The sequence below is a fragment of the Ambystoma mexicanum genome, chromosome 1p (assembly GCF_040938575.1).
Source record: "Ambystoma mexicanum isolate Mex_15411 chromosome 1p, UKY_AmexF1_1, whole genome shotgun sequence".
Classification (NCBI taxonomy): Eukaryota; Metazoa; Chordata; class Amphibia; order Caudata; family Ambystomatidae; genus Ambystoma; species Ambystoma mexicanum.
The window spans coordinates 1459851885-1459877249 of NC_090921.1; the positions used below are offsets into that span (position 1 = coordinate 1459851885).

The 25365-nt window shown below is 50.0% G+C and overlaps 1 protein-coding gene across 3 annotated transcripts in view; it reads left to right on the forward strand.

Moving 5' to 3' along the window:
• Window positions 1-25365, forward strand: part of LOC138455382 (polycystin-1-like protein 2) — a 900768-nt gene that overhangs the window by 840627 nt on the left and 34776 nt on the right. For all 3 annotated transcript variants that reach the window (XM_069607102.1, XM_069607103.1, XM_069607104.1), the window contains one exon: window positions 16141-16272. In XM_069607102.1, the coding sequence (XP_069463203.1) occupies window positions 16141-16272 (132 nt within the window). The remainder of the gene's footprint in view (window positions 1-16140; window positions 16273-25365) is intronic.

The window sequence follows — 25365 nt, forward strand, 5'->3', positions numbered from 1 at the left end:
ACTTCTGCCGGATCACACACCACGAACACCCAGAGTCATTGTTGATGACGCATTATCCGAGGGAAGAAGAGCCAACGAGAGGGAGAACGATCGGAGGAGATTGAAGAGTGAGAGCCTGGAGATCGGTGACCGGGTGCTGGTGAAAACCAGAAAAGTGAGAGGGAAGTTGTCCTTGCCCCACAAGCCGTTCCCACTCAGAGAGATGGACACAAAGGAATTGATGGTGACTGCATCAGATGGCAACACAACGGTGACCAGGAACGCCTGTTTCTTCAGAAAGATGGGACAGTCGCCGGAGTCAAGCCCTGAACGACCCCGGAGGCCTGAGCCCCTACCGAGGTGGCCGAGCCTGGACAGCGAGCGAGAAGGAACTAGCCAGGAAGGAACGGCATTCAGTAGCGGGGAAGATGGCCCGACTGATCAAAGAGGATGTTTGGACTCTGCAGAGGATGATCCTAGCGGGGAGAGGTGATATCTGGTACGAGTTCTCCCTTGATGCCTGAAGGCACCCATTGGTGCAGCTGTCTAGATGGTATCGTTGAACTTGGTCACTTATGTTACATGGTTGTGCTGTGCATATATGCATACATTCTGTTTGTTGTTTGTTAGAAAATATGAAAAGGGAGGAATGTAGTGTGCCCACGCTACGCACACTGTCACGTGACGCTCATCTAATAAATGTAGGCCTCAGCGGCGCATGCGCCAGTTGGAGCAGGGGACCCGTTTAGCACATACTGTGTCTGCGTCGTCATTTATTGCACTGGGGCTGACCTGGACCACCACACAGCTGTTCCAGTGCCTGTTGTAGCCTGTTTAAGCTGGTGCGAGTGAGTTCTGGAGGGGCTGTTGCATTTACTATACCTTATAATAAGCAGGCTATTATGTTACCTAATGTCATGGGCTCACAAATTATGGAAACAGATGTTCTGTTATCCCCTCCCTATTTTAGGGATGTAAAATTATAAGGCTAAAATGGGTCTATCAAATGTCAGATCAACATGTTGCTATCGACCACAAGTTGTTGGTGGGGAGGAATTCCATCTATGAGCCGTCACAGCAACATGGTTAGCACAGGAATGCCTGATTACTTTGAATTAAAACCCTACCTGAAGGCATTGTAAGAATCATATCGTTAAGATGGTGGGGATTGGCTATTTTCTTTTCCAACCAGTTTAAAGGTATAGTAGTAGAGACACACGTATTTTCCTCCTTTGAGCATGTAACCATAATGGAGACTGCCGGTGTGGACTTTTCAATCTTGATTTCAGTTCGTTATCGACCTCTTAAATACAACAAAAAGGTCTTAGAACATGTTCAATTCCTTTATAAAGAACTCCAGTCCCTGCCAATGAAGACTATTTTTTAGGTGATTTTTACTTTCAGTTAAATACTCTGGAAGCTTTTTCCATTCAAGGTTGTATTAATGTATTAAATATTCTTGCTGTTATTGTTCTTCTTATCCTACTCAGGACAATCTTGACTCTCTGGCTCCAGCCTTGGCAGACTTCTGCAACCTCTCCTTCGCCTCTGGAGTTTTCTCCACTTCTCTCAAGCATTCTCTTGTGCACCCTCTGCTCACAAAATCCTCTGCCGACCCTTCTGTTCCAGCAAGCTATCGCCCGATCTCTATCACTCCATTCCTGTGCAAACTCCTGGAGAAGTTGGCCATCTCTTAGCTTACCCTCCACACTGAATCTGTTGGTTGTCTCCATGACCATCAGTCTGGCTTTAGAGCATCCAGAGGCACGGAAACTGCTCTTGTGAACAACCATTAAGACCTGCTCTCAAACCTTGACTCTAACTCTCCCTCTGTCCTCATTCTTCTTGACCTTGCCTCTGATTTCGATACGGTAAACCACAACATCCTGATCTATCCGTCGCCGTCATACCGTGGCCATCACAGGTCAGGACCAGGTGTGGCTAGTCTCCTTTCTCTCTGACCGTCCTTCTCAGGTGGAACTTGGGTCCTTTCTCTCCGCTATCACTCTCTCTACTTGTGGTATCCCCCAGGGATCTAATCTTTCCCCCTATTTCTTCAATGTCTACATGGCTTCCTTTGCCAACAAGATCTCTGCCTTCACATCCAATTTTCAGTGTTATGCAGATGACACACAGCTCTCTTTCAGGCTACCCTCGGGCTCTTCCTCCTCCTCGCTCATTCCAGACTGACCGCAATTCAGTCCTGGTGTGCTGCTAGTGATCTCTGCCTTAATGCCAGTAAGACAGAGATCGTCCTCATTCGGACCCCCGCTTCCAATTTCCCACTTTCACTCTGGCCGGCCTACCTTGGTCCTGCACCCTCACCCACCAGTGAGGCAAAATATCTGGGGGTCATCTTTGACTCTACTCTCTCATTCTCTTCTCACATCTCGGACATGTCCAAAAAGTCCCACTACCAGCTGCACTTCCTCAGGGGTTTACCCTTTCTCACCTTCCCCCAGAGGCTCACCATCTCCAGAGCCCTGGTTCTTTCAAGACTGGACTACTGCAACAGTCTCTTTCTCAATCTTCCTACCTTTACTCTCCAGGCTCTTCAACTTGTCCAGAACAGAACTGCAAGACTTATCCTTGGCCTCAAGCCCAGGGACTGCATCTCTCCGGCGCTGAAATCCCGCCATTGGCTCCCCGTGACTGCAAGGATCAAGTTCAAGTCCCTCTGAATAGTCCACAAGGCTTTCTGGGTACGAGGTCCTTATTATCTACAACGCTCTCTTTATAAATACTCTCCTGCTAGGGCCCTCCGCTCGGCCTCCTCCAACTCTCTGCAGGTGAGACGTTTTTCCAAACAGAGATTTGGGTAGATCCTTATCCTATGCAGGTGCCTCCCATTGGAACAGCCTCCCTGCCTCTCTCCGTCTTGAGCCAGACCTCCTTAAATTCCGGAAACTCCTCAAGACATTCCTCTTCTCTTCCTCTTTCTCTCTCCCTCTCCCCTGCTTGCCTCCTTCTCTCCTGCTGGCCTCCTTCTTCCTCTTCCCCAACTTATTCAGTTTGCTGACTGGTCGCCTGTTGCACCTCCAGAGCCTCACAGGTCCCTGGCTCCCCTGCCAGTCCTGCACTTGCCTCCGGACTTCTGCACTCTGCTTGGCACTACTGCACTCGAAATACATTCCATGAGAGGGACAACCGCTCTGAACCTAACCCAGTCCCCTGGGTGCACTTGTCCTCCCCCCTCTGTCCCACTGCGAACTTGCATGACCTTGAATGTACTAGGCCTAACACGTTTGTATATCCTGTCCTCCCTCTGTCTCCCCTCCCTAGCTGGGTTGGGCCTGAAATACTCATGCATAGGCGCATGACCAACCACCAATCAATCTGAAATGTCGCCAGGCCTCGGACGGCTTTCCCTCTCCCCCCACCCCTTCTCTCCCCACTCTCTGCCATGCACTTGCACTAGTAGAAATGCCTCCGGCCTAGTCTGCTAGTTATTGTTGTTAGATCATTCAGTATCTTCAAGGCCTAAGAATGGATACTCTATTTCCCTTGTTCTCTTCCTGCCTTAAAGCGCTTTGAAGCACTTCACTTGTGTATACACGCTTTACAAATAAACAATTACAATTACTCACTCAGGACTAAGTTTTAATATATGTTTGGATGATGTGTATTTCACCATTGTGTCGGACAGATCATTCTTTGATTTTGTTCTGTTTTGAAATAAATAGAAAACCAACCCCTTTAATAACAGAATCTAAAATAAAGAGGTCTCCTCGTCAACTGCATCAGATAAAGCCTGATCAACTTCAGGCTCTAAATTCTTTTGGGGATGATTTGCCTGCCGACCCAGATATTTTACTCATCTTTTTTTCATGACAAGGTATATGATATCTTACCGCTCTTGACCCTATAACTCAGCAACAACAAAAGCCCAATATTCATTTAAATAATCGTTAGTTTATACCAGAACTTGGGCAACTTAAAAGGTTAGAACAGCAATTAGAGAGGCTTTGACGCTCCACTCACTCATGCTCTGATGAATGAGCCAGTAAACAGCATTGGGCATTCTATAAAAAGGCTGTACAACAAGCTAAGAAGATGTATAATTGTATTTTCAGACAGAATCTCAGTTGCCTAGTCAGACAGTGCTGAGATGTTTGGAATTTACTACATTGAAAGAGACACACTACCCTATTGTGCCTATACAAGCACTTTGCGATGCAATAGCATCTTCCTTACATTGTCGGATGCTGTTAAGGCTCAGCCTAGAGGGTATGTTATCCCTCGTGCATGTTATCCCTCCTGATATTAACCTATTCAGTGCATGGCACTTTAAGTGCTTTGACCCAGCACTGATTTCATAAAGAAAGTGGAAGGTGTAACAGTCTCTTTAGGTCGATTTCTAAGTTGCACTTCTTGCGTACAATTATGGAAGGAGAGCCAATGTACCAATTATCAAAGTTTTTGGAAGAAGACAATTTGCCGGTGAGCTCAAAATCGGGTTTCTGCGCTTTCGATAGCACAAAAACTACTGTGCTGCTTATATGCGAAAAACCTTTAGAGGTGAGGCACAGGGGAAACCAGCATGTGCTCATCTTTTTGGATCCTTCAACAGTGTTTGATACAGTGGTGCATAGTTTAGAATCCTTAATGAATATCACGGAATCTGCCTAATTTAAAGGACAGGAAGCAAATGGTGCAGGTGGGGAGTTTTCTTTCTGCTAGCTCTTATCGTTCATGTGGCATCCCTCAGGGCTCAGCTTTATCCCAGTAATTTCTAATCTTAAAATGAACCTCTGGGTACAGTTGATAGAAAAAAAAGGAGTCTTGTATTCCAGCTGTGAGCTGAGGACACCCAAATTCTGCTAGTCTGCCATGGAAAATCTAATGAAGGTAGGGGCTGTTGAAGAATGCTTTCAAATGGTTCACCGTTGTATGCAGGAGAATGGATATGGGTTGACTGCCCGCAAATGTTTTGTTTGGGGGCGGCCTGCCTCAGCGTAACTGCTTGGGCCCCCGTTTTGACCGTTCATTAAAAACAGGGGCTTGAGCAATTTTTGTCCCCCGCCTCCAATGTTAAGGATGTGGGGGGCACCCCTGCAATGCCCGAAACTGCAGATACCGAACATCGGGAGCGGGGGATACCACTGCGACTTCCGCTCTTCATGTTCGGTATTTTTAGACCAAAACTGTTGAAAATAATTTGAACTAATGATAGTGACCAAATTCAGTCAAATCTACCAATGCGTTCAAATATTTTTTGAACTATTGGGGTAATACCAGGAGAAGTACTACCAGTTAAATGGGGTCAAAACAGAAGTGGTATTGTTTGGTCTCCCAGACGAGATCTCACTGCCATTCTCAAGGCCTGGCTGTCTCAGAGCTCCTCTAACTCACGTGGAAACAGACAGGAATGTGGGTGTTTATTTGATAGTCGACTGGATTGTTCCTGTCAGGTAGATGCAGTGTTCTGAAAAGTCCTCATGTTCATCTATATAAGTAGATGCACTAATTTACTAGACATGGGACATCTTAAAGCCTTACGGTTTACGGCAGTGGTTATATCCCAAGTGCAATATTGTTTATCTATCTGGGTATGGCCAAGACACCACTTTTCAAGCTTCATGCTTTTCGCACCCGTGCAGTACTTGTGAATTATTTACTAAACAATGTTTACCGCATCTCCCAAGCCTGCAGGTCACTGTGTTGGTTTCCTATGGAAATCCAAATTCAAATTCAGACCCTCACCCAAATTTGGGAATTTGTGAATGCATTAGCTCCCAGCTATCTTTCCTGTATGGTACAGAGTTATATGCCAACTCGCACCCTCAGGTCTAGCACTAAAGACCTGTTGGTGGATAAACATGAAACCACACAATATGGTGGCAGGCCACTGTGCACCTTAAAGTGTGGCTTTTTGGAGTAAACTTCCAATCTCCTTCAGAAATTGCACCTTACTGTATGCCTTCAAGTGCAAACATAAACAGCATTTTCTGGCTTTTGATGGACCTTAAAGACTAGATTAAAACAAAATCTTCCCAGGGAATGTATATTTGTTGGTTTTTATGTTAGGTATTGATATTGTGTAAGTGTATGGCTATTCAATGTATTGTCTATTTATTGTAATGCCATGATGAGTGCCCTGAAACTAGCTTACTGGTGAGACGGGTGTGCTTAATACATAATTTTACTATTTTACATAATTTTACTATTTTACTACTTCTACTACTGCTGCAACTAATCATCCTTGGAAGCAGCAATTAATATGTCATCAGCCTATCAACAGGCAAACAACTCTTTAATAAATGCCAAAACATCAATGAGCAAATTGCCACCGGGAAACCTTTTGGAGAAGAGGAAAGAGTGTTAAAAACAAGAATGAAAGAAACAATCCTACCCCCTTCTCTGTCCACATTGAATTTGGGCTGTAAAGAGTAAACCCATCTATCCCTGAACTGCCCCACAAGCTTCAAATCGAACATGCAGAGGTAGGTGACATGGTAATATTACAAGAGAAGCCTCGGTAAGAGATGATGCAGAAGGTGTTGAACTCGCGTGCCCCTACTTTAACCTGTAACTAAGAAATCATGTCTGGAAGACACCATAAGCGTAAGTAGAATGTTGAAAATCCCACTCTGGGAAGATGTAGACTCCTTTTGGAGTTAAGACCACATATGACCCCAGCCTTGGCGGTTAGCTGTCATATCTTGTTGGCCAGAACATGTTATCTTTAGCACGTATGTTCCCTAGTGTGAAGAACTGATTCAATATCAATGCCAGACAGGAAAACTTGAGCAGGACAAGAATAGAAAAAATCTCAAGTGATGACTCACCGGGAATACCTGAGAGCGAAGAACCCCACCAAAAGAGCGCAAAGGAGGAAGAGGTCTCTTACAAGTCATAGCTGGAAGAATGACAATTCCTCAAAGAAGTAACCCCCAGGGGATAATCTGGTGTTGTGAAAATACCTCATGGAACTGGTTCCACCAAACAAATTGATGAAAAACTGATGATGTGGAAACGGGATTCCTTGTACAAGGCTTTGCCCATCAAACATGATCACTTCACCCCCCTCGCCCCCGAATAAATATGCTCTTGAGATGTAGAAGCAAAGTGTGAGGGTATGTGACTAGTCACCCTCTAACGACTGTCCTCTTCAGAGAGTCATGGGCAGGAGGCGCTATATTTGCTTGCTCAGAAGGATCTCATCCTGTGCCCTTTTAGGAATTTTTAGGGTAATCACAACTACTTAAATGTTATTTTTAAAAAGGTAATTCAATTATAAAATTAGACAAAAGACAGTTCAAAACAAAGTTTTAAACGACACAATATTTTGCTGTCATACAGTGTTCTCAACAAAGATACATTAATATTTCCACAAGTTGCTGTATGTGCAAACGTCTTAATTCATCCACATGTCAACTCTGACAGCATTTTTTAAGAATTGGCCTTGGCAGCTTGCTCCAAGAATGGCCATGAATTTGAATTAAGAAGTGTGCACATTATTCACCTGGATCAAATTGAAATTCTTCTTTATTGTGAACATTGCACCACAGCAAAAACAATTAACATTTCAAGCTTTGTTTTTTCCTGTTTTATTCTCGTCAAAAAAGATTTGTGTAACTTTTTTTTAATAACGTTTATTATGTTATGGACACCCCAAAAATAAAAATGGATGTACGATGATGTCCCTCTGAGCTAGCACAAATATTTCCTCTAGTGACATGGGAAGACGCCATGCATCAAGTGGGGGGTGCTGAGCAGCCCTATTTATATTGATAGTTTATGAATCGCCTGTTAAATATATTCAATACCTCCAACTAGTGGCACAGTCACAGGTGTCTCTGATCTTCCAGAGGAATCCTGTGACCATATTGTCATGGGCAGGAGACAGACTGAACTTGCAGAGTTAACTTCTATGTTTATGCTGATTCAACTGGAGGCTGGGCTAGGTCATATAAACCAAGCATTGGCAAAGTCAAAAGTGTCTGCCTTTGTGTGTAGGCATGGGAACGGCATTTGCAAGGCACTAACATAATCTTACTACCCGGCAATAAGATAGCAACTGCTGGAAAATGGCGTGATTACCTGGGCATAGCAGAGCAATACCTATACAGAAGCCAAATCTGTTGACTTTGTCATTGCTTGTTTTGACCAGGACATCAGTGCAAGCGACAGATGTAAATTAATTGGTGGAAGGTACATTTAGTTAGAACATTTTTACACCAGTAGCACATTTGGGACTTGGTGTTACATCAGATACCCATTTTCAAATAAAATTAAACCATTAACTCTCAACAGACTGATGATTAGAAATGAACAGGAAACAAAGTTTGTTGTTACTTCTTGGTAAAGCTGAATCACAGATCAGATCTCAGGAGCATGTGTTTTGGTCAGGGGGAAGTAGTTGCTGGAAATGGTCATAGGGATTAGCGCATTTATAGGTGGTCAATGGGTTGGTAAATAGCCAAAGATCCCCCCTTAAATGTTATCTCTCTTGTACCTGTATTCTTTAATGCAATAGTTTCAGCTTATAGGTGGCTCTTGAGAACCACTAATAGCCAAAACTAAACATTTATTTTATTAAATGTAACACTTTGTGTATCTTTTGTAACTATGAATAAAACAATAGGTATTTTCTATAAAAACATAAGCTTTACTTGTTTGATAATGTTATTTGCTGTATGCCCTTACCCCCTCTTCATTTGTTGATTCATTGGCTTTGCCTACGGAACCATCTTTTTAAATATTCCACGCAGAAATATGGGGCATGAGGTCCCTCAGTTCATGCTAAAAATAATGTTTTTAGGTAAATTTCCAGTTCAGACCAAATAGTATCCCTGACCCAAGCTAGAAATAGCATTATTTGCAGAGTAGGGTCATACTATAAAAGGAATGCATACTATTTCTACTGCAGGCCTGTACGCGCTACAATGAGAAAGCATATTATTTCTAACATAGGAGACAACATTAAGTGAGAGTATTTTTTCGAGATTCCACCATCCCCTTCCCCCCCCCCGTAATGCCTTCTTTCACCTCTTTCAACCTTATCTCGAGCAAAGAGTTCCTCAAACTACTTTCCAGCAGCAGACCTTCCGGGTGCCCCTTAACCCTTATCCCGCCTCTATCCTCAAAGAAATCTTCGCCTGCACCTGTGCAAGAGAATGGCTGAGGTCCATACTCAATGACTTTCTCACCTTTGGCATCTTCCCAGAACCCTTCAAAATAGCACATGTCAAACCCCTTCTAACGAAAGCATGCCTCGACACCCTTCCAGCCACTCAATTACAGGCCCATATCACACACCTGATCCTTGGTGAAACTCATTGAACGCTCTGCATACTCTCAGCTCAATCTTTTCATTGAATCCAACAATCTCCTAGAACCATCACAATCAGACTTGCGGCCGCGCTATGGAATAGAAACCACACTGATCAGGATCTGGGATGATTCAAAGTCTCTGCAGACTCTGAAGGATGCGCACTTGTTCTCCTTGATCTCTCGACAGATTTTGACACCATTAACCACTCAATCCTCCTCGGCCGACTTCACTCCTTAGGATTCCGAGATTCGGCACTCAACTGCATTGCCTCTTTCCTCAACAACTGACAACAAATCACTTTTGTCCCCCTTTCCTTTCCACCTCATGCCCAATGAACACTGGAGTACCCCAAGACTCCTGCCTCTCACCTCTTCTTTTCAACTGTTACATGACCCCTATACCAGGGATCATCCGCTCGCACAACCTCACCAGCTATAACAATGCTGATGACACCCAAATTATACTGAGAATTCCCAAATCGAGCTCCATTTCCACAACCGGACCTAGAAGCATGTCTCAAAGATATAGACTTATGGATGACAAGTAACCACCTCCTTCTGAACCCACTGAACACAGAAATCATGGTGTGAAGCAATACAGCACTACTCCTGCAAGCATTCCCATAGCCCCCTCCCTCGACATTCCCCCACACCTCCACCACAGTCAAAAACTTTGGCTGTCCAATGGACTCTGGCCTAACCCTGTCTCACCAGATCAATAATATATCCAAATCCTGTCACTACCACCTTAGGCTTCTGAAACACATCTTCCCTTACTTCAACTACCCCAACGGACTGGCTGGAATTATGTTCATTGTCACGTGCAGACTGGACTATGCAAACTCCATCCACTTGGGTGCACTGGCCTACCAACTTAACAAACTCCAAAGAGTTAAGAATGCGGCTGTCAGACTCCTCCTTGCACTGGGATGAAGGGATCACATCGCACCTGCTCTCTGTTCCCTTCACTGGCTCCCAATTGGACGAAAGCCCTCTTTTAAAATCCTGTGCATTACCCACCGAGCAGTGCACAAGGCCGGCCTCATAAACCTACAAGAAAAGATGATGCCTTACCTCCCAACACGCACCCTAAGGTCAAGCAACGCCCTCCTGCTAGTGGTTCCAGCCTCCAATTCAGCCAGGATTGGAGGGTCCACTTACTCAACCTTGGCACCAGCACTGTGGAACTCACGGCCTACCCACATTCGATACAACCACGATTACATGGGTATCCGTAAAGCACTGAAAACCTGGCTCTCTCCCTAAATCATGTAAGGGACTGCCTAGGGCCGCTAAACCCTCCACCAATGGACAGAATGTGGCTAGAACAGCATTATCACAGAAAAAGTGGGAACAGTCGGATCAAGGAAACCGTCTCAAGGGATCAGTCTGCTCTGGGCTAGGTAGCTGCTGGCTCGACTACAATGGCCTAGCAACCCCCCATGTACCAACAAGCTGACCATGTCCCCCCGCGTTCTTAACATAACAACACTGTAATCATATGCCAGGCTGGCTCACAGTCAACTGACCATGAACCACGCTCTAAGACCAGGAGATGTCTGACTGTATCTATCAACCTGTAAACGAATTCCCTGACTCCATACTAGAGCCCAACAGCACCTATGTTCTCTGCCACAATTGAGCTTAAACGTTATCTTCCTCTAAATAAGCACAGCGGTATCCCTACAGGACATGCCAACCTCTGTCATACCAATTTATCCGCAAACTACTGCACATAACTACAATCCCAGAACAGAATAGCTTCTCTGTCGGTCAAATACGACTGGGCCTGTCCTTGCTAACCTGTTGTCAAGCTTTACCTATATGGGAATTAACATCCAGAGCCACTATCGCAGAGCCTAATAGCACTCATGGTTCAAACATCACGATTGGGCTAGATCATGTTACCCGTCGTGTTCACAAGGCAGTACTTGATTAAGTCAGGTTACTCTGGTCTACCTAGAAATAATGCCATGAACTCCCTCAACTGAGGCGCTATGTCCAACCAGTCAGCCCTGTTGCATCCCTGCTCTCAGAAGGGACAACGTTGATGCAAAATAATTACACAACTCAAACCATAAACCTTACAGGAATACCCATCTACCGGCTATAAACTTATGAAAAGGGCCGTGGAAAATGTGCCATCTGGCACTTGCAACTGAGAGTCCGAAACAAGGACCCTCTACCCGGTAACAACATACTCCGCACTAGTAATGGAATTTCTCTCAGAGATCCATTACCCCGAGCCACCAGGACTGACACGGTCAGCTAAGCAGGCTCTAGAAAGTAACCAGGAATAGCGTTCTCTCACCATCAAGCACAGACACTCACTCACACCAATATGCACATTCTCTCCTTTACAGGAACAAACAATAGAACGCAGCTATACCCTTAGATCAATTCGGCCTAGCTGCACACATACCTAAACGACTCCATGAACTCTTCAACAGTCTTTAGAACGCACTTATACCCCACGAAAAAATAGGCTTAGCTGCACACATAATCTCATACACAGGCTCTACCGCCACCAGAATGCAGACTCGGAGGCCAACTACCTTGCTGTACACATCCCACTGATCTCTCACAACCATACCACTGTGCCTTGCATTAGAATGCAGCTACTCAACACGCAAACCGCACTGGCTGCACACATACTAAGTGCATCCAAGCACTATATACTACCCTACTCTCTCCACTGACCTGGACAACGGCCTCCAACGGCTTTCAACCCACATCGCTATGAGATTATACCAATGGTGTTTAAGGCGCTATACTAATGCACAATAATATAACATAACACAACATACGTCCGCCTACATTAGAAATAGGAACAATAATATTTCGTCAACCATTGGGTGCATGCTAAAAATAAAAAAAATCTATTCATGCTTGTTTATTTATTGCGTTTCGGCTTTACAATAAAACTTTTCACAAATTCATCAAATTTACAAGAACTTAATTGATATGTTTAATCAGGCGTCCCCCTCAAATGTATAAGGGAGACCAACCTGTAGACCCTAGCCCCACCCAGGAGTGATCTACTTACATAGGATTATCATAGCCTTAAACCTTTCACTGACAGAACTTCAATGTTTTCCTAAGGAAATTATGACAAATATATAGCTCTCAGTGCTACTGAAGGGGATAACGGAAAGTGACGTTCATTAATTACAGAATTCAACCTCATACATTTCTATTTGTCAATTGCAAACACCAAACATTTCCTTTGATCACTAATCTGCCAGTAGCAGGATGGCCCAGTTTTGCATTTGGAAGCTCTCTTCCAAATTAAAAGAAAGAGCCGATTGACTATTCTTAAATGCCAAGTGAGCACACTTAAAATGTGACAAACATATAGCAAGAGAGTGATTGCATAAATCAGCAAGTGCAGGGGCAAGGGAGCTGATATTGTCCTAATAGTGCTGGAAGAACGGGGAGACCTGTTTGTAGGAGACCTTCATAGAGCGGACAACTCTACTGACCTCACCGGATGTTATAGGAGAGGAGGATGAGAGAAAGGCAGATGGGAGGCCAAAGGTGGCAGGCGGATAGGAGGAGGGGAGGGGGAAAGGACGAGAGAGTGCTCAGGATTTCCTGAGTTTTTGCAGTGAAGTGTGTGGCCAATGCATTGCAGAGGGCCTGAGAGGGAAGAGGTGAGGTGGAGACTACGGAAGGGTTGGCTAGTTCCTTGCAGATTTGAAAGAGTTCAGCCGTGTTGTTGGATGCACCGGAGACGCAAGCCTGGATGTTGGCCCTTTTCTTGGAACAAATGGAGAGTCAGTATTGCCTTTGGAGAAGGCGACAGGCCAGTTTGTCCGAGGGTGCGACAGTGGTCTGCCGCTTACGTTCTGCAGCTCTGCACTTGTGTTTCAGAGCTGCAAGTTCAGAATCGTACCAGGTGTTACGCTTGGTGGCATGTTTCAGGCAGATCCTGACTGGGGCACAAATGTCAAGAGTGTTAGGGATGGCAAGATGGGGATTGCTGAGAGCGGAGTCAGAGGTAGAGTCTGCAGTGGGAGGAGAGGGGGGAAGGTGAATGCAAAGGCAGCAGCTGACACTTGTTTCATCAGGCGGATGCCAGTGAACGAGGCTGACAGAGCTGGGGGTGTGGGGGTCAGATGGCAGAGAGGACCCAGGTGAGAGGAGAGGAGGGAGTGGTCTGACCAGGAGAGTGGGGTGGAGAGCAAAAGATCATTGCGTATCAAGGCATCAAGAGTGTCCATTCGAGTGGGTAGGACCAGAATGGAGAATAGAGAGGGAGAGCGAGGTGCAGAGGACACGGAAGAGAGTGGACATCATGATTGAGGAGTCAAGGTGGATGTTGAAGTCACCCAGGAGAAGGAGCTTAGAGGTATATGTGAGGAGAAAGGAAGAGAAATCAGCCCATTCTGAGAGGAACAGGGGGATAGAGCAAGATGACCTGTAGATAGTGGCAATGGTCAGGGAGGAAGTGGGAGAGATGATCAGCTTGCAGACCAGACTCTCGAAGGAGGAGTATGGCTGAGTGGGTATGAGGGAAGAAAGGACCCACTCAGGTAAGATCAGGGTAACCCTGCCACCAGCACGGTTAGGGTGAGGCTTGGAGATGATTTTGTAGCCATCAGGGAGAAGGGAGTCAAAAGCAGTGACTGAGCTGGTATTAAACCACGTCTCGGTAAAAGCAAGAATATCGAGGTCAAGATCTTCAAGGAGGAGGCAGATGTCGGCAGAGTGTTTGATAGCAGAGCGAACATTAACCATGGCTAGATGCAGCAGGTTACTGCTTTGTTTTCCGATGTGGGGTACAGGGGCGTGGTATACCAGTCGGACGAAGGGGGACAGTGAGAGAGAGAAAGAAGGAGTAGCAGGTGTAGGTAGGAAGTTGATTAGGGACGGCAATCGCCAGTCAAAGAGGAGGAGGTTGGGTCGAGGACCCTGAGCCATGATGGTGCCATTGCGTTAGACATTAATGATACACCTGGATGATGAAAAGCCAGCCAATAATACTTCCCTTCTAGTGCCACCAATAATGGGTGATGATGTGAAAGGGGAGAGAGTGGAGATAAGATGAGGAGTCCAAAGATCTGGAGAGGGGACCGAAAAGAGGAAATCAGTGACAATCTCTATGGAAGTTACTCTGATGTAGGTGTCTGCAATGGGTAGACCGGGGTTAGTGATCAGGATGTCTTTTTCAAACGTTTTCCTTCCAGACTTCGTGAGAGAAGGAGGATACGTGATAGTATAGCAGTTAGAATAGATAGGGGAGATGGTGAGTGCCATAGGGGTGACAGAGAGATAAGGATGGAAGATAGAGGAGAGACTGCATAGCACAAACACAAATTCACCAGGGGGCCTAGTAGCCAAAAAGCAAGAAAACCGATGCAATAGAAACACTTGAGTACCAAAACAGGGGGTGTAGAGTTGTTAAAAACACACCAGGATTCGAATTTACCTGAAAACACAGAAATGCAATGCAAAATGGAGGTGTAGAGTTGTTAAAAAACACCAGGATTTGAATTGACCAAAAAGCACAGAAATGCAGTGCAACATGGGGTGAAGAGTTCTTAAAAACAACAGAATTCAAATTTACCAAAAAAAAACAGAAATACATTAAGGAGAAGGCATATAGTAAGGCATAGAAAGGCAGAATGGCATAGGCACACCTAGGTTCAACAGTTGTATTAGTAAGTAAAAAGACATAACAATGTTCAGGACATGATACACAGGTGTTCTTGGTGGGAGAACAAAGCTACAGAAGCACAAGTTTGTGGCATAGCTGGCTGCTTGCTTGGTAGCTGTTCCAGGAGGCTGAGAGGTGGTGGAACGTGAGGTGCTGCGGGGGAGCCAAGGCCTGGACAGGCACAGACAGGGGCCTTAGTGGTGCGCCTTAGGGAGGGGGCCAGCGCAGCCTGCCGGCTCCCTGATTGGCATTCAGTGCCCTGTCTGTCCAATCAAAATCACTGTAAGGCTGGGGAGGCACTCTTGGAGGGCAGATGGTATCGGGCATCTTGGAATAGGTGCAAGCAAATTAAATAAACAGCCCAGATGGGCTACTGCTCTGGAATCATATGCAACATTACCATGATAACCACAATAATGGAATGTTGTCTTAATCCTTTAAATGGACATAATGGAATCAGACCCTGTTGTGATAACAAATTGTGGTGGTACCCGGCAATGATATGCTGACTGTGCATATCCTTGTCAATGGCGTGTTTACCCACCCAGCATCCCTCCTGATGACCAACTTTTACAGATCAACTCACTATTCCATGCCACAACCCCTTTGAGAACTGTCACATGTTCCTCACTCAGTGTTATTCCCTTTTTTTCGCTACCCGAAATAGTATATTGGTAACACATGCTATGTTGTTCGGGCAGTTCCTTCATTACCATCTATTGTATGTCTGTAAACACTACTGATGTTACCGCGCTCTGTCTCTTCCTGAAGTTACATTTGCAGTCATCAAATAATAAACACATAATAAAATAATAGATATCTGGGCTTTGCATAGTAATGGTACAAATAACTAGAGTTCTGAATGCATTAATCAGCAATAATGTGAGTATCTAGGATGTATATGAAACCAACTTGAAAGGATGTGAGAACCAGGGTTTCTGATGGAAATATCAGAAACATGATAACAATATCTAACATAATGTGAGTACCAGAGAGCTTCATGCCACTAGCTGACAAATGATGGTACTACCTAGCTGTATGATGGCAAAGGCTGGCGAATAGTGTGAGTAGCTTGGTCTATGATATTAACGCAGAGAAAATGCCTTACTAGCCTGATAAATACACAGGTGAATGTTTTCCTAAAATGCGAACATAGATCTGTTTTTTAGTTAATCCTTTGTCTGTTACAATTCTGATGTTATTTACTGACTGTTTTTCCATTTTAGGTGCTGGACTATAACCCAATTCTGGGCTCCTTCCTGATTGGCTCATGTATCATTTTCATGACATTTGTGGTGCTGAATCTGTTCATTTCAGTCATTCTTGTGGCCTTCACCGAGGAACAGAAGAACTATCAGGTTAGTGCCTAATCCTTGACTGGTGGGATCCTAGTGTACGATCCAGGGTTTTGCACAGATAACACTCTACTTCTTCTGTCATAGTCTCCAGCTTTTCGAAGAGTAAGGATGAAGAAATGTTGGACGAGGAAGGCATCTCTTTCTTCAGCTTCATTTTAATACAGTGATTCGAGTGATCAGAAACCATCTTCTTCTAGGACTTTGCTCATCACTTTGATTGACTGGTACTGGGGTATCGAGGTGACACCCATGTCACTGGAACACCACTCTTCCAGCCCTTAGCTCTGCTTATAGAAATCATTGGTATTGGGGTCTTAAATCCAATTTATTTTATCAATAACCATCAAGATTTGAACTTTTTTGGCAAGTCATGGAAATCTCCGCAAGTTTGCGTATACCGGTTCCGCACTGTGCAGAAAATCAATGGGGTCATATGAAGGAAAAAAAAAAACGGAAATCCTTTTTCTGTGTGTTTGTTTCCACATCAGCCCCCATACTAATGATGCTGTTTAAGTGTACGGGCCTGTCAGTTAATTGGTATTTGTAGTGTTAATGGTGGAAGTTATAGATTCAATAATGTAAGTTCAAATGGATGAATGTTTAAAATAAAATAATTTGGAAAATGATTAGGACTGGGGAAGCCGAGACCTGGTGACAAGTGATCATCTGGTCACCCTACTGAGTTAATGGATTCTATAATAGGGGGCCTATATAAGTACCAAAGAAAGACTCCAAAACACTGTTTGACAGGCGCTCCACAATGAGAGTTTTAGGGGGTAATTCATAGAATTCAGCGCACAAGTGGCGCACGCGGCTGGCGCACAGTGTGCGCGTGCGAATCCCTGCGCCAGCCGCGTGCGCTAAAATCCATTTCCGTGCACAGCGTATTCATGGATTCCAGCCACCAAAACCAGCCGTGGCGCACAGTGGTGCAGCGACCCTGCAGCAGCGCCAGTTACGCCCCCAAGAACGCCTCTCGCGCAGGGAAAAGCCATCAATATACCCAATCCAGCGCAAAGGGCTGCGCTAACCCTGTACCAGCACGGCAAGCGGGCTACGTGTATCACTGGGGTGCGCGGGAAGTACCTCACGCGATTGGCCCCGTGCGAGCAGGGTACGCGTATTTCAGGGGTGCGCGGGAAGTTCCACACGCGATTTCCGCAGGGTATGCGTATCTCAGTGGTGCGTGGGAAGTGCCACACGCGATTTCAGCAGGGTACGTGTATTTTGGGGTGCGGGGCAAGTTTCACACGCGATCTCAGCAGGGTACGTGTATTTCAGGGGTGCGCGGGAATTTCCACACGCGATTGGGCCCGTGCGAGCAGGGTACGCGTATCTCAGGTGTGCGCGGGAAGTGCCACACGCGATTTCAGCAGGGTACGTGTATTTCAGGGGTGCGCGGGAAATTCCACACGCGATTGTGCCCGTGCGAGCATGGTACGCGTATCTCAGGGGTGCGCGGGAAGTGCCACACGCAATTTCAGCAGGGTACGTGTAGTTCGGGTGCGGAGCAAGTTTCACACGCGATCTCAGCAGGGTACGTGTATTTCAGGGGTGCGCGGGAATTTCCACACGCGATAGGGCCCGTGCGAGCAGGGTACGCGTATCTCAGGGGTGCGCGGGAAGTGCCAGACGCGATTTCAGCAGGGTACATGTATTTCAGGGGTGCGCGGGAAATTCCACACGCGATTTCATCATGGTACGTGTATTTTGGGGTGCGGATGAAGTTTCACATGCAATATCAGCAGGGCACGTGTATTTCAGAGGTGCGCAGGAAGTTCCACACGCGATCTCATCAGGGTACGTGTATTTCGTGGTGCGGGGGAAGTTTCACACGCGACATCAGCAGGGTACGTGTATTCCAGGGGTGCGCGGGAAGTTCCACACGCGATTCCATCAGGGTACGTGTATTTCAGGGGTGCGCGGGAAATTCCACACGCGATTTCATCATGGTACGTGTATTTTGGGGTGCGGGGGAAGTTTCACATGCAACATCAGCAGGGCATGTGTATTTCAGGGGTGCGCGGGAAGTTCCACACGCGATTCCATCAGGGTACATGTATTACAGGGGTGCGCGGGGAGCACCACACGTGAATTGCACGTGTGGGTCCTCCCAGGTGTTCCCTCTACACCCTCCACGGCCCCTGCAGGTGGCTCACACCACAGAGGCCTACCCTGCACATGTCCTGCAGGCACACCCTCCACCATGGCCATAACCCCCAGCCAACCCACATGTCAACTTGCACTACTGCCCACCAACGCATGTCCCCCTGCACCCCCAGCCACCAGGGGCACCCTCCACCAGACTCCCACCCATGTCACCCACCACCCCCACCCCCCAGCCACCAGGGGCAGCCTCTACCAGGCCCCCACCCATGCCTCCCACCCCCCCACCCCCCAGCAGTGCAGGGGCACCCACCACCAGGCCCCCACCCATGTCTCCCAGCCCCCAACCCCCAGCCACCAGGGGCAGCCTCCACCAGGCCCCCACCCATGTCTCCCACCCCTCCCACCCCCCAGCAGTGCAGGGGCACCCACCACCAGGCCCCCACCCATGTCTCCCAGTACCCCCATCCCCCAGCCACCAGGGGCAGCCTCCACCAGGCCCCCACCCATGTCTCCCACCACCCCCACCCCCAGCCACCAGGGGCAGCCTCCACCAGGCCCCCACCCATGTCTCCCACCACCCCCACCCCCCCAGCACTGTGGGGCACCCACCACCAGGCCCCCACCCATGTCTCCCACCACCCCCACCCCCCCAGCCATGCAGGGGCAGCCTCCACCAGGCCCCCACCCATGTCTCCCAGCACCCCCACCCCCCAGCCACCAGGGGCAGCCTCCACCAGGCCCCCACCCATGTCTCCCAGCGCCCCCACCCCCCAGCAGTGCAGGGGCAGCCTCCAGCAGGCCTCCACCCATGTCTCCCACCACCCCCACCCCCCAGCCACCAGGGGCAGCCTCCACCAGGCCCCCACCCATGTCTCCCACCACCCCCACCCCCCAGCACTGTGGGGGACCTGCCAGCAGGCCCCCACCCATGTCCAACTCATGTTCCCCACCACCCCCACCCCCCAGCAGTGCAGGGGCAGCCTCCAGCAGGCCCCCACCCATGTCTCCCACCACCCCCACCCCCCAGCCACCAGGGGCAGCCTCCACCAGGCCCCCACCCATGTCTCCCACCACCCCCACCCCCCAGCAGTGCAGGGGCAGCCTCCACCAGGCCCCCACCCATGTCTCCCAGCACCCCCACCCCCCAGCCACCAGGGGCACCCACCACCAGGCCCCCACCCATGTCTCCCACCACCCCCACCCCCCAGCCACCAGGGGCAGCCTCCACCAGGCCCCCACCCATGTCTACCACCACCCCCACCCCCAGCCACCAGGGGCAGCCTCCACCAGGCCCCCACCCATGTCTCCCATCCCCCCCACCCCCCAGCAGTGCGGGGGCATCCACCACCAGGCCCCCACCCATGTCTCCCAGCACCCCCACCCCCCCAGGCACCAGGGGCAGCCTCCACCAGGCCCCCACCCATGTCTCCGACCACCCCCACCCCCACCCCCCAGCCACCAGGGGCAGCCTCCACCAGGCCCCCACCCATGTCTCCCACCACCCCCACCCCCCAGCAGTGCAGGGGCAGCCTCCACCAGGCCCCCACCCATGTCTCCCAGCACCCCCACCCCCCAGCCACCAGGGGCAGCCTCCACCAGGCCCCCACCCATGTCTCCCACCACCCCCACCCCCCAGCCACCAGGGGCAGCCTCCACCAGGCCCCCACCCATGTCTCCCACCACCCCACCCCCCCAGCAGTGCAGGGGCAGCCTCCACCAGGCCCCCACCCATGTCTCCCAGCACCCCCACCCCCCAGCCACCAGGGGCACCCACCACCAGGCCCCCACCCATGTCTCCCACCACCCCCACCCCCCAGCCACCAGGGGCAGCCTCCACCAGGCCCCCACCCATGTCTCCCACCACCCCCACCCCCCAGCCACCAGGGGCACCCACCACCAGGCCCCCACCCATGTGCAACTCATGTTCCCCAGCCAACATGTCATCACAATCCAGATCCCTGGTCCCTATGGTCAGCCTCCAAATGCAAAACACCCACCCGAGTATTGCTTCCACCCACTCATAATTTGCAATTACATCACAGAACACCAATTGCAAGTTCCGAAACAAACACATTTCCCTCACATACACCCAATGGGTGTCAGTGAATCTCAAAACACATATCATGACATGCATGAAACCAATGAGATACCACACATTGAAGTTCACCAAAAAAAATATGTATTAAAGGAAACATAAATAGAATCAAAAATGAAGAAACAGAAAGTGAATGTACAAAAATGAAAAGAAGCATGTCCGTTAAAAAAAGCAAAACCAAAAATAAAATTCCAAAGTAATGTTGTCCAAAGTCAATGTCCACAAAACAAAATCCAATGGGAAATAAAAAAGAAAGCCATTGCTCCATGGTTAAAATGTGAAAAAAAAATGCAATCCAACAGTGAACTATGTACATGGGAACAAGCCAGGGTCCATTATCCCAACAAAAGAAAGGAAACCTATCTAACTACACTAACTAATAAAATAAACTATATACAAAAATGTGGCCAATGTCCGAAAGGTCCAAATAAAATCAAAACAAAAATGAAACCTAACACTACCTACATAACTATGTACAAGGGCAGCGGGCTAGTTTCACGGCTCACTTGTGGATGTCCCGGGCCAGGGCATCATCGAACTCCTCCTCAATGTCCCGGAGGCGGTCCTCCTCCATGGCCCCGAGGGTCCGCAGGGCCGTCGACGTGTCCACCTCCAAACCCCTGCGGATTGCCTCGAGGCACTCGGCCCGCCTCAGGGCCCTCCGCATGGAGTTCTCCGCCCTGACCATTGTGAGCCGTGCCACTTCCGCCCGCTGCCGCTCCGCATCTATGGCGTGGCCCAACCGCTGCCACACGGAAGACACTCTCTGTCCTGGGTCCTCCTGCCCTCCGGCCGATGCCTGCCCCTCCGATGTTGACAGCCCCGAGCCTTCATGGCTCCCACCACGTTGCTGCTGCTGCTGTGCCTCTGCCCGTGCACTTCCTCCTGCTGCCTGCACATCCTCCGCCGGCTGGGGTGCAGTCGTAGATGTGGCCACCCCTTCTGGACGTCCGACTCCCGACTGTGGCAGGGATGCCTCCTCCACCAGCCTGGCCGCACCGTCATAGGCAGCTCCACAGGGCACCCAGGTGACTGATGGGTGGGAAGATGGCACGGAGGACGACTGGCCAGTAGGGGGTCCAGTTGAGGAGGGGGTCGTCGCACCCCCAGACGGAGGAATCCGGCCTGGGTGACCTGTCCCAGCAGGCTGACGTGGTCAACGAGCCATTCGAGATGACGTGCAGTCTCCTCATGAAAAGACTGCAGGTCAACTCGCATGGCCCGTTGACGCAACGCCACACCAGCCAGGACAGGCTCAACCCGGACCCGGATAGCCATGTCCGCAGGCAGAAGAAGGCCAGTTGACGTGAGCTCATCCCCTGCCTGAAAAAGGGTCTGGACGTAGGCCTCCCTGCTGGTGCAAGATGATGCAGGGACAGGATCAGGGACAGGATTGCACACAGGCACCTCCGCGGTGGGCTGTGCTGCCTCCTGTCCCTGGTCCTGCACTGCACCACTAGCACCAGTGGGATCCCCACCTCCAGACCCCGTCTCTGGTGCTTGCACGGCCTCCTCCTCCACCAAACCCCCCATCAACCTGGATGACTCCGTGCCATCTTCCCCTGTTGGGCCCTGTGGGGTCCCAGCTGCCCCTTCTGCTGCCGAAGAGTCCAACTCCAACCTCCGCCTCTTGGACCTCCCCCCGGAAGCTGCGGCCTGGGACGCGGCACCGGACTCCTCACTCCCTGACGAGAGCACAACATGGGAGGGGAGCCGGGCCTTGCGTCTCCGGCTGGCAGTGGGATCCCCGCCGCTGTGCTCCACAGCACCTTCTCCGCCCTCTTCATCAGTTGACACTGCAGACAGGGAGAAACAAAACACAGGCATCAGGGCACTGTACAATGGACACATACACACATGACAGTTGTACATGAGTGGCATTGGCAAACCTCAGACATGTCATCACAATCCCCAACACACATGTCATTTCAACTCGCACACATGAGCCATACCACAGCCATATCGCAACTGCCAGCACCATCCATACACATACAACAGCATGAGCAGCCAAAGGTGAGCCAGACATCACATGCAACACAGGAAGTGCACCACACATGTACACACACCACCACACTTGCATGCATGTGTACACCTCTGCCAAGTGTCGCAGTGTTCAGACGGGCATCCATGTCACATCTGCCAATCAGGCTTCCACATACCGCTGTCACATGCATCCATGTTGCATCACTGTTGCACCCTTGTCAAATACACACACATGCACATGTACACAGTGCTGATACATGCAGCCGAAAACAACATACATGCGTGACATCACGGACATGTCTACTTACATACACATTCATCCAAATATGTGTGCCCGCACAACTGCATTTGGCATGCAAGCCTACACACACAAGCACCATCCATGTCTCACACATTCCAGCCCTCGCATGTGTTAGCCCCACGGCCCTGTACACCCCCACCCATACTCGACCCCATACAAACAGATGTGCAACCTGCACACTACTGAATAATCACCACACGCACTGCTCACAATCAGGATGCATGTACACTCACCGCTCGACTCCAGACAGGTCTGCCTCTCAAGGACCTGGACGTGGAGCGCTGGGGATATGCGTTCCAGGACCCTCATCTGTTCTTCCGACAAGTGGCCCCGGCGCCCCTTGGCATCCGCTGCCTTCAAGAGGCGCCGTGCCTTGTTCAGGGTCCTGGACCTGAAGTCCTCCCAGCGCTTCTTGACATGTTGTAAGTCGCGGACTGCCACCCCCTCCGCGTTGATGGCAGTCACGATGTCAGTCCAGATCCGAGTCCGTCCTTCCTTGTCAGCGCGGGAACTTCCGAAGAGGGCATCATACATCATACTGCCCCAGGACTTGCTCCACCAGGACACCAATTTCGGTGGCACTGAAGCTGGTGCCCCTCTGCCTCTCTGGCCGGGGGTTGTCAGTGGTCTCAGATGGTGTTTGCCCCGACATGACAACCCCAGAGGCAGGAGTGGGTGGGCAACTGGGTCCTGGGGCTGGGCTGTGGAGCGATGGAATCCCAGTCGGGAGTCTTCGGTTCCAGCAGGGGTGGTCACAGCAACAGCACCCCTGGCTGATGTGCAGGCAGCAAATGGCAGGGCACGTGGGAAGCAGGCAGTCAGGCAGCAGCAGATGGCATGTGGGAGCGTGCTCGGGGCTCTGGGGGGCAGTAGTTCGGCCTTCTGGGCAGGAGCGTGGTCTTCCGTGTGCTTACGCGTGGCCAGCTTGATACGGAGTGATTTGGCACGTGAAAAATCTGCACGTCAGCGTGTAATTCGAGGAAAGGCCCTTAGCGCGTAAGCGCATCTGCACACATACGCATTTTCATTGGACAGAAGGCCCCTCAAGCGCAAGCGCCCCTGTGACGTGACGCGTACAGATGTGCATGGGCATTTCAGCACGCGTGAAAAACTGCACGTCCGCGTGTAATACGAGGAAAGGGCCCATGCGCGTAAGCGCGCATGGAAAACTGCACGTCTGCGTGCAATACGAGGAAAGGGCCCATGCGCGTAAGCACGCGTGGAAAACTGCACGTCCGCGTGTAATACGAGGAAAGGGCCCATGAGCGTAAGTGACGTGACACGCGCGTGCATTTCCCTCAGCACGGGTTAAAGGTGAGCGGGCCCAGCAGTTTGCTGTACGTGCCTTTCGTGGAGACCGACGTGTGTTGCTGCTTCCTGTTGTTTCGCGCGCCATCACAACTTCACAGCTATCAAGGACGTATCTCTTCTTTTGGCGGGGGTATTGGCTACGCGTGTTTTTCTGCATCGCGCTAGTCAGACGGTGAGTCGCACACGCTCTTTTTCCCACTGCGGGTGCCCCTGTGTATCGCACCCATTTTCGATGTCATAGAAGCCTGCGTGTCCCACGCGTACGCGTTATTCGTGTTACTGGGTGCCACCGCGTACTGCGGGAGGTTGAATCCACACACATAGGCTGCAGGGTTGCGTGCACGGTTTTACTGCAGTTTTGGGGTGCCTGAGCGTTGCGTGACCCGTCACCACATCACCGGGGTCACATACAGCCTTGCAGATGCAGGGGGGCTGTTAACATCTTGCTTCCCACCCCCTTCACCCCAATTGCCCAGGTCAATTGTGGTGTACACCTCCCATTGGCACCACTCCATCTGTGCCAGCACTACTACATCTGTGCCATGGTTGGGAGGGCACCAAAGGTGAGGGGCGCCTCAGCTGGGTGTCCTCCTCGTGGCGGGCGTGGTCGGGGATGTGGCCGTGGTGACCAGGGAGTAGGGGGACTCCAGGGTGTCCAGGGCGGCCACAGAGGGGGAAGAGGCAGGGGTGCGCCACTTGAGCACAATGTTGTGCCATGTGTCGGTGCAGCCATGCCACCACCCCCTGTGGTTCCGGGGGATGCAGCTCCTGCATCTGGCACTGGCACCCGTATGACCCGGCAGTCCGTTCCATCGACTGCCACGGGCCCAAGGGTAGTGGTAGCTGCAGGTGCAGCTGTGGACACCACCACCCAGGCTCAGGGTCTGCCAGCGCAGGCTGCGTTGGCACTTGAAGAGCCCTTGGTAGATCTCCAACAGGCCAGGGGGGAAACCATAGGGGCACGCCGGGCTGCTCAGACCAAGACACGTGTCCCTCGGGCAGTCATGTCATCTGCTGCCCCAAACAGCCGGGTGTTGGCAAGTGCAGGGGCAGATGCACCCAACAGCACCCCGGTTGTGAGTCTGCCAACCAGGACCGTTGCGGTCAATGACCCTGCCACAGCTGATGTTGCTGCGCAGGGTCCATTAGTGGGCAGCCAGCTGCCACTGACACAAGTCAGGCCTTTGGTCATCCCTCCACCTGCCACTCCCTTGGCTCAATCCACCGAACCCACTGGCCATACTGGTCAGGGCGGCATTAGCCAGCCAGGGTCTGCGCCACAGTCCAAGAGGAG